Consider the following 14,768-nt stretch of genomic DNA (forward strand, 5'->3'; position numbering starts at 1 on the left):
TAGCTGAAAAGATTAAATAAATTCATCTGTATTTGTAATATAAATAGCATTGCAATAAACGTTTAGATAGTTTTTGTTACGAAGTTACGAAGTGTCGCCGATGTTCTTTTTACTTTTAATTAATCTTCTGATTTAATAATAGTGATAATGATAATTGTAATTGTAATAAAATAATAATTTTAGTTAAAAATTATTGACAGTCGACTAGTAGCGCTGATGAAAGTTAGCAGGCTGAGTTGGCTGAGCCGTCGAATAAACCATTCCAGGAGGCTGCTGGTGAGTTATCGCATGACTCTGATGTTGGTGGAACTCGGGAGCGCCGTGAGTACCCAGTCTCGGTCGTTTTGGATTTTGTCCATGATTATGCTCATTATTTCCTTGCTGCGGTTGATTCGGTTGCTATAATAAACAGTTTAATGTTATTTATTTGAATTTCATTATTTTTCAATTATTTTAACAACAGTAGACAGCCGGTACTTATTTACCGTTTGCTGCTGGTTCTGACGAGCTTTGTTTTCAGTCTTTTCATCGGTATCGTCATCTGTGAGGAATTCCCGCTTCGGATACGGAATTGGACAACCAGCAAAAATACTGAAAAGTGAAATAACTCATAAGTAAATTACTAGTTACGTAAAATAGTCATTTTTATTATTAAAATCAATCATACTCTTGTGTCGGTTGTGGATCTTCTGAGAAATAGGGGTCTTGCATTGATTGCTCAGACGTTATTCGTTTATTGGGATCCATCATTAATAATTTTTGTAACTGCAGATTTTATAAAAAAAATAAAATAAAATAAAATTAATTAATTAAAAAAAAAAAAAAAAAAAAAAACAGTTTAAAAAAATTTAATTTAAAAAAAATTAACAAAAAAAAAATAATTTCTAAAAATAAAAATATTTATTTAATGCCGTAAGATCGAATTTATTTACTTTACCAAACTAAACGCTTTGCTGTCTGGTTTTATTTTATGGCGATCCATATACTTGGTTAGTGAACAATTGGCATAACTATAATTATAAAAATTTAATTTATTATTATTATTACTTCAGAGTTTGTAAAAAGATAATATTATATACTTACTTGGAACGCTTGAAGTCTTTTAGTAATGTAGGATGTTCGGGCATTTTTTTAATGTCCTCCCAGTCCTTCTCCAAAGGAAAGCCCATCACATTAAAAATACTGTACCAAAAATTTTTTGTTAAATAGCTTCTATCTTTGGAGTAAAAATTAGGTAAATATTTACAAGTGAGGTTAACGATTTTAAGTTTTATTTTTTTGAACGAAGTTAAAAAAAAAATTTATGATGACCCATCAATTCATCAATATTTTTTATGGCCAAAAATAGGTTTGAACCCACTTGTAAATAATTACCAAGAATCATTTATCTTACCGATCTAACTGGTCGTGATGATAAGGATTACTAGTTTTAATATCTTCTTGTCTACAATGAAATATTGGCTCGGAAGTTAATAATTCAGCAAATATACAACCGATAGCCCATATATCTATAATTTATTGAATTATTAAGACTGCTAACTAGATAAATTAAATTAATAATTTATAATTTTATGTACTCGGTAATTTCATAATTTTTGCCATAAAAGTAATTTAAAAATTAATCAATTTACCGAGCATTGCAATTATAATTTTAAAATTATAAAATAAATATTTACCGATTGCTTTTGTATAATGCCTCGCTCCTAATAACAATTCAGGTGCTCTGTACCAAAATGTAACAACAACAGGGTCAAGATCAGCGAGAGGTTTTAAAGGAGCGTTAAATAATCTTGCGAATCCCATATCAGCTATTTTAACTCTACCCCTTTCATTTCCTTCACCCATTACTAAAATATTTGCTGGTTTCTAATCACGAGTAATAAATTAATAAAGAAAGATTTGTTTAAATTAAAAAATTAAATACACTAAATTTAAAATATTAAGATAAAAATAAGTACCAAGTCTCTGTGAAGAACCCAATTGGAATGTAAATAATGAATACCGTTAAGAATTTGATGCAATAAAGACTTGACCATGCCCTTCGGCACCATCACTGGCTTTTTGCTAGCCTTAGCAGCTCTGTGAAATTTTATGATGTGCTGAAATAAATATTTATATCAATTAGTAGATTAATTTATAAATTGAGCTGTCAGGTTGATTTAAAAAGACATACCCAGAGGTCATGTTCAGCGAAGTCGAATAGTAATGATACTTTTCTGTCGTTGTGTGAGAGAAATACCCTAATAAGTGTAATAACATTGATATGCTTCAATTCCCTGAGTAACTAAAATTAAATTTAAACGTTTTTAATTTTTAGATTTTTTTTTTCAATAATTAAATTAAAATAAAAAAACATTTTTTTAAAATTATACTTACAATTTTTCATGATTTTTTACAAATAAAATTTTTAGAAAAATTTTTTTGTAATAATTTTTATAATCCTAAAGTTAGCCGACGTTTTTAATTTTTTGATTTTCTTTTAATTATTAAATTAGAATTCAAAAATATTTTTAAAAAATTTCACGCATTGTTTTTCAAGTTTTTTTACAATTGAATTTTATTTTTTAATTTTTTGTCATCATTTTTACAGTTAAAAAAATTCTAAAAATTTTTAGATGTCGGTTAACTTAATTTACATGTAATTTTTTCAATAAAAAAAATTCTAAAAATTTTTAAATGTCAGCTAACTTAATTTTCGTAATTATTTTTTGAGAAGTGGTGAATTTTTGTTAAAAATAGCAAATACTTACAGCGATTTCTCTGCAGGCAGACATCGAGAGTCCAGTGCCTTCGATTTGTTTCAGCCCGAAATCTTTCGTGTCTGGCCTGGATTTGAATTCACTATCCGACACCCTGGTTATAGAGAAGAAATAGGTACTTACAGGTGTAAGACAGTGTCAAAATAATAAGCAATAAGAAAATAATTAAATTTAAAATGAGCTAACCCTTCTTTTCGGCGAGCTTTGTATACGTGTCCATAAGTACCTCTGCCGACTTTACAGCCCTCAAACTCGAATAAATCCTCAACCTTGGTCCTCTCTTTTTGTGTCTTTATTTTGAAGTCATAATCCATCATATTTTAGGTAATATCAACGAAATTATTATAAAAATCATCAACTTGTTTTTGAAGTCCAGGTATTCATTAATATAATTTACACAATAACTAAACAATCAGCGCTCTCTATGTTTACATATTAACGTATTGTTTAAAGTGTAGGCTTTTTAGTTTTCTTCAATGCCAATTATTGATAAGTAACCTAAATTGATGACAATAAAGTTAGTAGCTGTCACTTGATTAATTTTTAATTTTGTTTAACAATTAAATTAATTCTAAAAAATTATAACACTGAAGTAAGCAGTCAGCTGTTGATGTTAAAAAAAATTAATTAAAAAATTCCACATGTGAAATTTAATAAAAATTATAAGTGAAAATTTTTAAAAATATTTTTTTATTGTAATTTATTTGTTATTAAAATTTTTAAAATTGACAGTTGTCAGCTAACTTCAGTGTCACTACCAAATATTTTGAACATAACCGGAACTGTCATATTTCAAAAACATTGATTGACATACCTTTGCGCATGCGTGAAAATTAGTTAAAATCACGACTGTAAAATCTGTAACGTTGGCTGCATTTTAATGTGAAAAAAATTATTGGCGCGAACTAAAGGAGCGATAGCTTTGTGTACACTCAGAATAATTCCAATTAAACAATAACAGCTTCAAGTAATAATATAATCAAGTAAGTAAAAAATTCCACTTAATATCAATAACTGAGCATGATAAATTAATTAATCATACTAACAATAACATGATCAAGTAAAAGTGTAAAATAAGTTTATAGGTTAAGTTGACAGTTTTTAATAAATTTAATTAAACTTGGTTAAACTATTTATTTAGAATGATGGATGACACGACAACCGCACGTTTGCAAGGATACGTGATTGATAGCAATGAAGTTCTGGAGTTCAAACTAGTTCGAGACGAACGAGATCTCGAGGATGCGGAGACTTCGTTTGCTCCTGAGATGTCCCACCAGGTCTTCGGAGACAGTGAGACCATCTTCGGTTACAAGGATTTAAAAATAAAGCTGTACTATTCCGCTGGGTCTCTAGAAACTTATCTAGGCATGAGTTATTCTGAAAAATTGCCAAAGGGAATGTTTGAGGGAGTTGAAGCTGATGATGTTCTGCCTAAGGTAAAAGACAAGTTGGCTTCTCAGGTTCATGATAACTTGGATTCATTTATGAAAGCTCTCGCTAAGGATGAAACTTTTAGACCGGCTGGAGAACTCATACACTCATTCACTGCTACCGGTATTGAAATATGATTTTTTTTTTTTTTTGATACTTAAGTTAGCTGACAATTTTTTAAAAGTTTTTTATTAAGTGTTACAACTACAAATTATTTAATAAAAAAAATGCTTTAAAAAATTTCCACTAATAATTTTTTTTTTAATTTTAAATTTACATGTGGAATTTTTTGATAATAGTTTCATTGCTTTAAAATTATAAAAAATTTTCTAACGTCAGTTAACTTCAGTGTCAATTTTATTTTTTTTTATAATTAAAGAGTAACTTTTAATATTATGTAATTAAAATATTATATTATTTAGATGAAGAAGAAAAAACTCGTAACTTTGAAGTTTACAAAGCGGATATGACTTGCAAAGGATTCAAGGAATATCATCAACGATTGCAGACATTTTTACTGTGGTATATCGACGCAGCGAGTTTTATCGACATCGATGACGACCAGTGGCATTATTTCAACATGTTTGAAAAATTTACGTCGACTTCTGGGTCCGCATGTTACGCAAGTGTCGGTTTCGCTACTGTTTATCAGTATTACGCTTATCCCAACCACACCAGACCGCGAATTGCTCAAATTCTTGTCTTACCGCCCTTCCAAGGTCTGGGATTAGGCGCTAATTTACTGAGAGCCATGTACCGGCAATACATCGGCGATAACCAAGTCAAAGATATTACTGGTATTTATTTTATCAATTAACAGTTAATTATTAGTAAAAAAAAAAAAAAAAAAAAAAATCAATTTTAATAATAATTAAATTTAATTTCAGTGGAAGATCCTTCTCCTGACTTTCAACGAGTGAGAGACTACGTCGACGCACTGAATTGCGCAACTCTCCTGGCTTTCGGACGGGAATTTCTTCAGAATAAATTCAACAAAGCTATGGCTCTAGAGGCGAGGGACAAATTTAAAATTAACAAGCGACAAGCTAGGAGAATTTACGAAATTTTGAGGCTAAAAGTAACAGACCTCTCTAACGAGAAAGAGTACCGGGATTACAGGCTTGAAGTAAAGAAACGTCTGAATGTTCCTTACAAACGCGAGCGCAGAGATCTTAAAAAATTAGAATCTGTTGTCAAGAGTCTGGATAAAAAGGAAACTAGCAACGTGATCCTGTTGCCCAATGAACAACGCATTCAAGCACTCGAAAAAGAGTACCGAACGCTCGAAGAAGAGTACAAGAAAGTTATAAAACGTCTTGACGAAACTTCTGAGCAGTAATTATCATTTTCTAGCTCATAGATTTTAGAACTTTTTTATACTATTATAAATTATAATTAAGATGTTTTTCGAGTTTGAGTTTTTTTCGTCCAATGAGTTAGATTTTTTGAAGCAACTTTGACACTTTGCTTCTTTTTATTGAAGCTTTCATTTATAAATACTGTAAATAATGCTTGTAGAACCAGTATGTAATAAATACAGTTTTTTATAAATTTATTTATTTACTCATTAATTAAATTTGTAAAAATTTTTTAATGAAAAATAATTAATCATAAAATTTAATTTCAAATATTTATTTTTTTTAATTACAGGTTTTTTTATTTTTCAGGGCCATTTACTCATTTTAAATTTAGTTTATATTTTCGCGGCTTTAATTATTTCGGAAGTTTTAATACCCCTCACCAGAGGTCTAATGTTTATTTTTTTTTTTTTTCTTAGCAAGTGCAAGTAATCAGTAATGAATAAATATTTAAAGTTTTATAAATTAATTATATTATTGAAAAAAAACTTAGTAATATGTTACATAATTGGGATGTAATTCTGTGTAAAGGATTGAGTGATAAAAATGAAAGTCAAGAAGAGTATGTCAATTTTTTAAATGCAACTGGGTACAATTGTCAAGTATTGAAGACACTGACTTTTAAATTTATTAATTTAGACATTCTTAAAGAATGTTTACTTCATCCAGAATCTTACTCCGGTAAAATATAAAATAAATAAAAATTATTATTCATAATTTATAAAAAAATAAATATGACATTAATGTTAGCATTTATTTGACAATTTTTGAATTTTATTTAACAAAAAAATTATTTAAAAAAAATTGCATTTTTTATTTTTAAAAATTTCTACTTGTCAATTTTTTTTTTTGCCATAATTTATTTGTTAAAAAAATTATTAAATATGTACTACATTAATTTTCATAAAAAAATCACTTTACAGGTTTTATATTTACTAGCCCGAGATCAATTGAAGCAGTCAATTCTGTATCAGAAAATTTAGATGCATGGAAAAAACTGCCAGCTTTTTGCGTAGGACCTTCTACAGAAGCCTGTGCTAAAGACTATCTTGAATTAAATTCATGTGAAGGATCTCACAGCGGGAATGCCCGCGAGCTCGCCGAGTATATTGTAAATAAATTAAAAAAAAATAGCAAACCTTTGCTGTATCCTTGCAGCGAAATATCAAGAGACACAATTTTAAAAGTCTTAACTGCCAATAATATAAAATTCGAAAAATTGGATGTGTACAAAACTTTACCAGCAGATTCGTTAGGAAAAGATTTGTCAAAAATTATTTCAAATACTCCTCAAATTTTTGTATTTTTTAGCCCGTCGGTGGTAGAATTTTTGTTAAATGCTGCGAAAGAACAATCTTTGTCACTAGATAAAATTAAATCTGTAGCAATTGGACCTGTAACAGCAGAAGCGCTAGTCAAAGCTGAACTAATTGTCGCTGGTACCGCTGCTAAACCAAATCCCAAGTCTCTCCTGGAAGCTATAAAAAATATATCCTGACGGTAATTTTATAAACAAAACTACAAAATATTTTAAAAAGTGAATTGTGATTTAATAAAACGATTATACATAAAATGTTTGATTAAAATTGTCATACAATTATTAAAATATATTTTTAAATATATTAAAAAAATAACAAGCGTGGATTAAAATTAATAAAATAAAATAACTAATATCTATTTCTGTTGACAAAATTGCCGAGTAGACAGAGTTCAGCGTTAACTATCGTCGACTGGTTCGCATAATAAGGCTGTGGAGGATTACCACCGTTGTACTTCATCTGGACGGCAGTCTCGTAGTCAGGCGCTGGTCTGTAGGACGGCAGAAGAGCCCGAAGATTGTTCAGATCCGTGGAAGAAACTGAAACCACTGGCGGATAAGGCGTTGTCGAGAGATCGTTGTAACTAGTCCAGCGCATGGAGTCATCCGTGTTGCGATTTTCTAAATTCACCGAAGCTGTCTGCTCGGTTGAATCATTAGTATCGCTATCAAAGTATCCCGTTAGCCTTTCAGAGGGTCGAGACTCCTGATGCTGCATGTAGAACGTGTGTTGAGCTATGCACAACCTCCATGTGTACTTAGCGCTGCGTGAATCACGAAAGAAAAACTGCTTAGCTTCTTCATGCTCCGATTGACACTCTATTCGAAATGTTTTCTTGTGATTTATTACATTGCTTATGTCTTTCCATCGGTAGAATTGGGTTGCTTGTGTCGATGGATATCCAACCATTATTCCGTTTATTGATATTCCAAGGACTACTTGGTTATTAGCTTCGTCCTGATTTACAATATTTTTATTTTAATCATTTAATTATGGTATTAAAGTTAGCCGACTTTTTTTTTTTAATTTATAAAATTAGAACTAAAAAATATTTTTTAAAAATTGCATTTAGAGTTTTTCAAGTTTTTTACAAATGAAAATTTTTTTTTATTAAATTGTAATAATTTTTTCAATAAAAAAAAAAAATTACAAAAATTTTTAGACTAGACAGAAAAATATTTATAAAAATCTGTTATAATTTTTCAGAGCTTCTAAAGATGAAGTTTTTAAATAAAATTGTCTTGCTGTAACTTGTTTGTTAAAATTATTTTTAAAAATTATTAGATTTCTCTTAATTTCAGTATCATCAATATCCATCCTATAAATGTATTTTTGGGAAACAAACAAATAAAATTAAAGTTTAAAAAATTTAATTAATTACCTTGGCAGTAAATGATTCGTGGCCGTATCCTTCTAATTGAATAACGCTGGATATATAATATTCTTCAGCAACTGCTTGAGTTACTCCAGCCAAACTTTTATATTGACAAATCGCAGAATGTAACAATCCATCTTTACCACTTGCTTCAGCATCAATTACATCCTAAAAAAAAAAATAATTAATTAATTAATTAATTAATTACTTATTGGATCATGTCTATCTGAGTTTATAAAATAAATAAAAAGGTTACTTTAGGAAAGAAGACACACTGTTGAAGGCACTCGAAAGTATGTCTCGCAGGGTCATAGTTCCCCAGCTCAGCCTGCATCGAGTAACTAGCTAGCGAAATAGCTTGTCTCGAGCTACATTGAATTCTTCCCTCCAAAATATCACTCTTCAATTGCAAGTAATAATGATACCTGGTCATGTCGTCTTGTATCAACTGAACATCGGTTATGTAAAACATAATCCTGAGATACAGACTGAAACTCTTGGCCTCCTTTTCCAGCTGTCTCTTCAGCGGCTTGTCCATGTCAACCCACCTTGCCGAAGGCTCTCCATGCCTGCAGATGTACCTCAAACCGAAGAACTCGGGCTGTCCTAGCCCCAGCCGCTGCGTGACATTTTCCAGACACTCTTGACCCAGACTGTCAATCCCCAAAGTACACTCTATCGAGGTCTGGTCCAGCAGCTCTACACATATTACGTACTGATTTTTAGACACTACGTTGTACTGGCGACTTTTCTTCAGATGAAATTTGAATGGCATCCTAAAATATTTTTAGAAATATTATTAATACTCTCTCTCTCTGTGTATTATTATATATAAAAGTTATTTATTTATAAATTTTTCTATTTACTTTTCAATGAAATTAAAATTTTTATTTTGATCAGATAAATTTTATTTTATTTCGCTTCACATTATCAAATCTATTTCAATGATAACAACTTTGATTTATTTTAGCTCATGCTTATTCATTTATTTATCAATATTTGACTGGTGTATATAAATAAATAAATACTGAGTATTGTCAGTGTGAAAAGTGATGCGGGTTAAATCTATTTACAACTAACTACCACATACTTTTGTACGTTACTCAAAATATACACAAAAGCAGAAAATATACATCACACTGAAGTTGTCAGACATTCAAAATTTTTTTATAATTTTAATCATACGAAAGTTAGCAGTTAGCTGTCAATTTTAGAAATTTTAATAATAAATTAATTAAAATAAAAAAATCCTTCTAAAAATTTTTATTAATTTTCAAATGTAGAATTTTATAATAATTAAAGTATTATAAAATATTAATTAAAATGAAGTCAACTGACGTTTAAAAATTTTTAGAATTTTTTTTTTATTGAAAAAATCATTAAAAAAAATTTTTCATTTGTAAAAAACTTAAAAAACTGTAAGTACAATTTTTAAAAAATATGTTTTTGTTCTAATTTAATTAATGAAAATAATTTCAAAAATTTAATGTCTGTCAGCTTCAGTGTCATTAATTTTATAGCAATTAAATTATTATTAAAAAAAACTAATTTTTTTTTATTGTAATTTGTTTGTTACAGATATTTAAAAAATTTCAAATTGTCAGCTAAATTCAGTATAATCTAAAAATTACCAACACTCTAGAGAAATTGAAAATTCTCTATGAGAAATGTTGTTAATGTCCTGCGAGGTTACTAGATTCGCTGATGATGACACCTCGTGGACAAGTGGGTTGTTTATTGTCACGCGGGATTTGATTTTATAATTTAATTTGAAATATACTAAAAAATTTACTGATTGAGATTGTGTGGTCAAGGTATGATTTTTAAATGATAAGAGTTCAATTGAACTTTATGTTGATGTTTATTTAGAAATCGGAGAGATGGAGTGAATAGTTACAGCTCTCGGGGAGAAGTGAAGTCACAAAGTCTCAACTCTGACTCCTCAGCTTCACTTTCCCCCACTATGGTTACACGTATACACTTATACTATTGCTAGAACTACCCTTATACATAGTGCGTAATATACTATCTTACATGTACTTATATAACACTTATTATTTGCGGCTGCGGCCGGCTTACATATTCATTTACCTGTATTTACCTGGCTTTAAATTCAGCACAGCGACCTAGGGAAACCGCAGAAAACCTGGTCGAGGTACAGACAGTAATGATAACATAATATCAGATCGTTGTTAACAATGATCATCCTTATCTATTATTTATAATTTAATTAACATATATTCATTAGAATCAATTAACGTGTTATAATTTTAAAAGGCTTTTAAAGTATTATCTGCTCAATAAATTATATCAGATGCGGATTTTACTTAAATATTTGCTAATCATTTCTAAATTCAATTTAATACCATTTACTATTCAATTATTCTAATATGTAATTAAATTTGTCTAAAACCATTGTGACATTAAATCCATACATATATACACATGTTGTAGCGTCTAAATACTCATTATTTATGTTATTTAGTTACTTATAATAAAGTGGATAAATAAGTTATTATTTATTTATTTGTTGTTAAATTCAGTTCAAGTGCCTTGTTTTTTTTTTTTTTTTTTTAGAGAACAAGAGACCGTTGACTTTCCACACGTGTCTTTTATGGCTTTTCTTTTAAGGACTTGAAGTTGTCAATGTGGCAAGGACATGTTCTGTGTTTACTCGAAGATTTTATGGTTTTTCAGAACCTAATACTATATTCCTTTGTATTATTTTCTTGAGATTAAAGTTTCTCTTTCGAAGACACGTGTGCACTCAACGACTAAACTCAGCAATTAAATCAAATAGAAATTCTAAATCTATATAAAATATAAATATAAATTTAAATTATAAATGTAACTAATTAACATATTCAAATTCTGTTTTATCTGACAAGTAGTGTCACCTGCCAGATGCAACCCAAAGCATTATAGTTATTGCGACATAACAATGTTTTGGTTAAAAACAATTGAACCCGATTGGTCAATAATTCTCTGCTGATTGTCACAAAAGAGCAACACACCAGCAAGTAGCATAAATTAATCACCATCACCGTCACTCAACCGGTATTAGATGAATAATTGTCCTACGACTACGATTCTCAGAACAGAGACTGTTTGTGATTACAGGACGCGATAGTGCTTGCTAGTGGGCCGATCCCCTGGTAATCGCTGTCAATTAAAAACTAACCAGCACAGCCATCAGTTAAAGAGTGCACAAATTTATTTTTATTTGTTTATTAACTAAGAAATAGTAAAGATGGCTGATAACAAGGAACCTCCACCACTTTTTGATCAAGTTGACATTAACAGAGACAATGAGCTGGAGGATGATGATGAAGATATTTTTGCTTCTGCTATACAGGTAAATTAAACAATTACTTATTAGATTTAATTGTTGTGATTATTTTGGTGGTGCTGATGACATGCAATATGTTAATTTTATCTCAGGATCAAAATCCACTGACCAATTCCTCTTTCAATGGAGTATCAGTGACAGCTGAGCTGCCCAAGTTGTCTTTACGAGATGCACCCGACGACAATTCTTATTCCACAGTGTCCAGTCCAGCTCCAGGACCCCTCAGTTCGCCGCTGGGTATGTCTGAAGACTTGGGAGATCTTCATGAAGTGCCAATTAATGATGAAGCGACTGGACAATCGCTTAAACAGTCGCAATCTCTTGAAGAAGTAGTTAATTTTATTCTTTAAATATTTATTTATTTATTTTTCAATTTAGTAATTTTTAAGTAAATTAATAATTTAATCCAGGTGCCGACGGAGTCCACGGAAACTTTATTAAAAATTACAGTTACTTCGCCACAGAAAATCGGCGAAGGGATGAGTGCCTACGTCGTGTACAGAGTTGAAACAAAAACCAACATCCCTATTTTCCGAAAGAGAAGCTTCAGCGTTATCAGAAGATTCAGCGATTTCCTTGGGCTGCATGATAAGCTCGTCGAAAAATATCTCAGAAGCGGCAGAATCATTCCGCCAGCACCGGAGAAGAGCGTTATCGGTACTGCTCATTTTATTTTTTAATGAAAATTAATTTAGCAGATGTTTGATCATTTTTTTAATAAAAAAATTATGGAGAAAAAAATTGTCTTGCAGAAGTTTTATAAAATTAAAAATGCAATTTTTTAAAAATAATTTTTCGGAACAAATTTATTTGTTAAAAAAAAAAAAAATAATCAAATGACTGCTAATTTTAATGTCATTATTTTTTATCATTATCTTTATCTCTTACATTACATATATCTATACAATATTAACAATTAATTCCTTTGTATTTAGGCATGACGAAAATAAAAATGTCTGGTGATAAAAGTCAGGAACAAAATTCAAGCTCTACGGAATTTATCGAGAGACGCCGGGCTGCTTTGGAGCGTTATTTAAATAGAACAGCAACGCATCCGGTTCTCAGCGTCGATCCTGACTTCAGAGAATTTTTAGAAGCTGGTAATTAATTTTACCACCATCTTTAATGCATAATTATTGAATTTAATTAATTTATACTGATGTAATAATATTAAATGCTTAATTAGATATGGAATTACCAAAAGCTACAAATACCTCGGCGTTGAGTGGTGCTGGAGTAATGCGTCTCTTCAACAAAGTAGGCGAGACGATGAACAAAATTACTTACAAAATGGATGAAAGTGATGGGGTAAGTTGTAAGGTTTTTTAATTATGTAAAAAAAAATAAAAATTAATAAAAAAAAAATAATAAATACCTATTAAAAGCCTCGCTGCATGCAATAAAAAGATCATAAGACTATGACATACTTTTTTGTTGCCTGCATTAGGAGGGTAAGGTACGTCCATTAAATTTCGCAGCATCAAACGCTTACATCGTCACTCAGCATTTGCTTTAGCATTACCCATCGATAGTTATTGTTTGATTGTCTTGTAATTTTTTAAAAATTATTTATAGTGGTTCGAGGAAAAAACTGCCCAGATAGACTCGTTGGACACTCAGCTGCGAGCACTACATTCTGCTGTTGAAACTTTGACTAATCAGAGACACGAATTGGCCAATTGCACTGGTGCCAGTGCAAAGTCGATAGCAGTCCTAGGTCATGGAGAAGTTGGAGTTTCCTTAGGGAGAGCCTTGGCTCAGTTGGCTGAGACTTTGGAAAAGGTCGAAGTTGTTAGACGCGCTCAGAGCAACAGTGATCTTTATCAGTTTGGAGAAATGTTGAGAGATTATGTCGCTCTTATTGGTGCTATTAAGGTATAAAATCAATAATTAGTTTTTTTTTTTTTTTTTTTTTTAAATAAAATTTGCAACCTTGGAGTCACTATTAAATAATAGATTTTGTTAAATAGCACTATACTTTCTTAAATATTTACGTTTTTTAAGATATAAACGCATTTCGATGTTATACTCATCGAGACCTTTCATTTAAGTACCCACATGGAATTTTTATATATTTTATATATATATATATATATATATATATATATATATATATATATATATATATATATATATATATATATATATATATATATATATATATATATATATATATATATATATATGGTATTTGTGAAATATATAAATATATAAAATATATGAAAAATTGATGTGGGTACTCAAATAAAAGCTCTTGATGAGTGTAACATCGTGATGAGCTTATATCATTAAAATTATGTATCTAGAGATAAAGAATTTTCGAATGCAGCCTAAATAATTATTACAATAAATTAACTATCTCTTAATAACATAGATTTATATTTTATAATTTTAGGATGTTTTCCATGAACGAGTAAAAGTATCCCAAAACTGGCAGCACGCTCAAATGATGTTAAATAAAAAACGAGAACAAAAAGCGCGACTGGAACAAGCCGGTAGAAGCGATAAAACAACACAAGCAGCTACTGAAGTAATCGACTGGGAAGCGAAAGTAGACCGAGGTCAAGAAGAGTTTGATAATATTTCCAAGATGATCAAAAAGGAAGTCGAACGATTTGAAGTACTGAGAGTTGACGATTTTAAAAAACAGCTCACAGAATATTTGGAGGCGATGCTTCAGCATCAAAACCAATTAATCAAACACTGGGAAAGCTTTTTACCCGAAGCCCGGGCCGTTGCATAAACTATTCGTTCCATTATAAAATTCCAATTACTTTTACTTTAAATTTTATTATATTTTCGTTCTTATCGTGCAATTTCACGTTGAGTTGGTTTAAATAATTATATAAATTTAAATATAAATCAATTATACTGCTGTCTATTTTTTAGCACGTACCATTATGTCTAAATAAGTTTAATTAAAAGCTGTTTTTATAATTAATTAATTAATTATTATTATTAATCATTCAGGGAACAAGCTGCCAATCCTTTTCCTTTAATTAACAAGTAATTTTATTTGTTTCAGCGAAGTAAATTAAGTAAGATAATTATTAATAGTAATTAAAAATAAATTCTTTGTTAGAGATAATATTAATGGACAATAAAAAATGTTATAGGAAATATATATGTATATATTTTTTTTTAATTGTTAAAAAGAAAAAAAAAACATTACTA

General features: G+C 29.7%; 5 protein-coding genes across 5 annotated transcripts; 3 read left to right on the forward strand and 2 right to left on the reverse strand.

The window, feature by feature from the left end:
* Positions 1-8: 8 nt before the first annotated feature.
* On the reverse strand, positions 9-3,155 carry Cdk8 (cyclin-dependent kinase 8). The gene is made up of 11 exons (XM_074256806.1): positions 2,946-3,155; positions 2,751-2,853; positions 2,174-2,284; positions 1,959-2,099; positions 1,677-1,866; positions 1,394-1,508; positions 1,084-1,182; positions 938-1,010; positions 668-765; positions 486-591; positions 9-399 (listed from the first exon to the last, which is right to left on the reverse strand). The coding sequence occupies exons 1-11, from the start codon at positions 3,074-3,076 to the stop codon at positions 205-207; spliced, it is 1,362 nt and encodes a 453-aa protein (XP_074112907.1). The 5' UTR covers positions 3,077-3,155; the 3' UTR covers positions 9-204.
* A 442-nt stretch (positions 3,156-3,597) lies between these two features.
* Positions 3,598-5,744, forward strand: Hat1 (histone acetyltransferase 1). The gene is made up of 4 exons (XM_074256816.1): positions 3,598-3,742; positions 3,901-4,316; positions 4,616-4,990; positions 5,081-5,744. Exons 2-4 carry the CDS (start codon positions 3,902-3,904, stop codon positions 5,530-5,532), a joined length of 1,242 nt encoding a protein of 413 aa, XP_074112917.1. The 5' UTR covers positions 3,598-3,742; position 3,901; the 3' UTR covers positions 5,533-5,744.
* A 231-nt stretch (positions 5,745-5,975) lies between these two features.
* Uros1 (Uroporphyrinogen III synthase 1) lies at positions 5,976-7,124 on the forward strand. The gene is made up of 2 exons (XM_074252201.1): positions 5,976-6,232; positions 6,475-7,124. The coding sequence occupies exons 1-2, from the start codon at positions 6,049-6,051 to the stop codon at positions 7,047-7,049; spliced, it is 759 nt and encodes a 252-aa protein (XP_074108302.1). The 5' UTR covers positions 5,976-6,048; the 3' UTR covers positions 7,050-7,124.
* On the reverse strand, positions 7,080-9,302 carry Pez (protein tyrosine phosphatase non-receptor pez). Its single transcript, XM_074252188.1, has 4 exons — positions 9,112-9,302; positions 8,502-9,021; positions 8,252-8,413; positions 7,080-7,827 (listed from the first exon to the last, which is right to left on the reverse strand). Exons 2-4 carry the CDS (start codon positions 9,018-9,020, stop codon positions 7,219-7,221), a joined length of 1,290 nt encoding a protein of 429 aa, XP_074108289.1. The 5' UTR covers position 9,021; positions 9,112-9,302; the 3' UTR covers positions 7,080-7,218.
* A 1,930-nt stretch (positions 9,303-11,232) lies between these two features.
* Snx1 (sorting nexin 1) lies at positions 11,233-14,535 on the forward strand. The gene is made up of 7 exons (XM_074254114.1): positions 11,233-11,600; positions 11,687-11,923; positions 12,005-12,251; positions 12,530-12,694; positions 12,781-12,902; positions 13,170-13,469; positions 13,990-14,535. The coding sequence occupies exons 1-7, from the start codon at positions 11,496-11,498 to the stop codon at positions 14,335-14,337; spliced, it is 1,524 nt and encodes a 507-aa protein (XP_074110215.1). The 5' UTR covers positions 11,233-11,495; the 3' UTR covers positions 14,338-14,535.
* Positions 14,536-14,768: the final 233 nt, after the last annotated feature.

This window comes from Cotesia typhae, unplaced genomic scaffold (assembly GCF_013202065.1).
Source record: "Cotesia typhae breed Kobodo isofemale line unplaced genomic scaffold, CoteBio_Ctyphae contig_123, whole genome shotgun sequence".
Taxonomy (NCBI): Eukaryota; Metazoa; Arthropoda; class Insecta; order Hymenoptera; family Braconidae; genus Cotesia; species Cotesia typhae.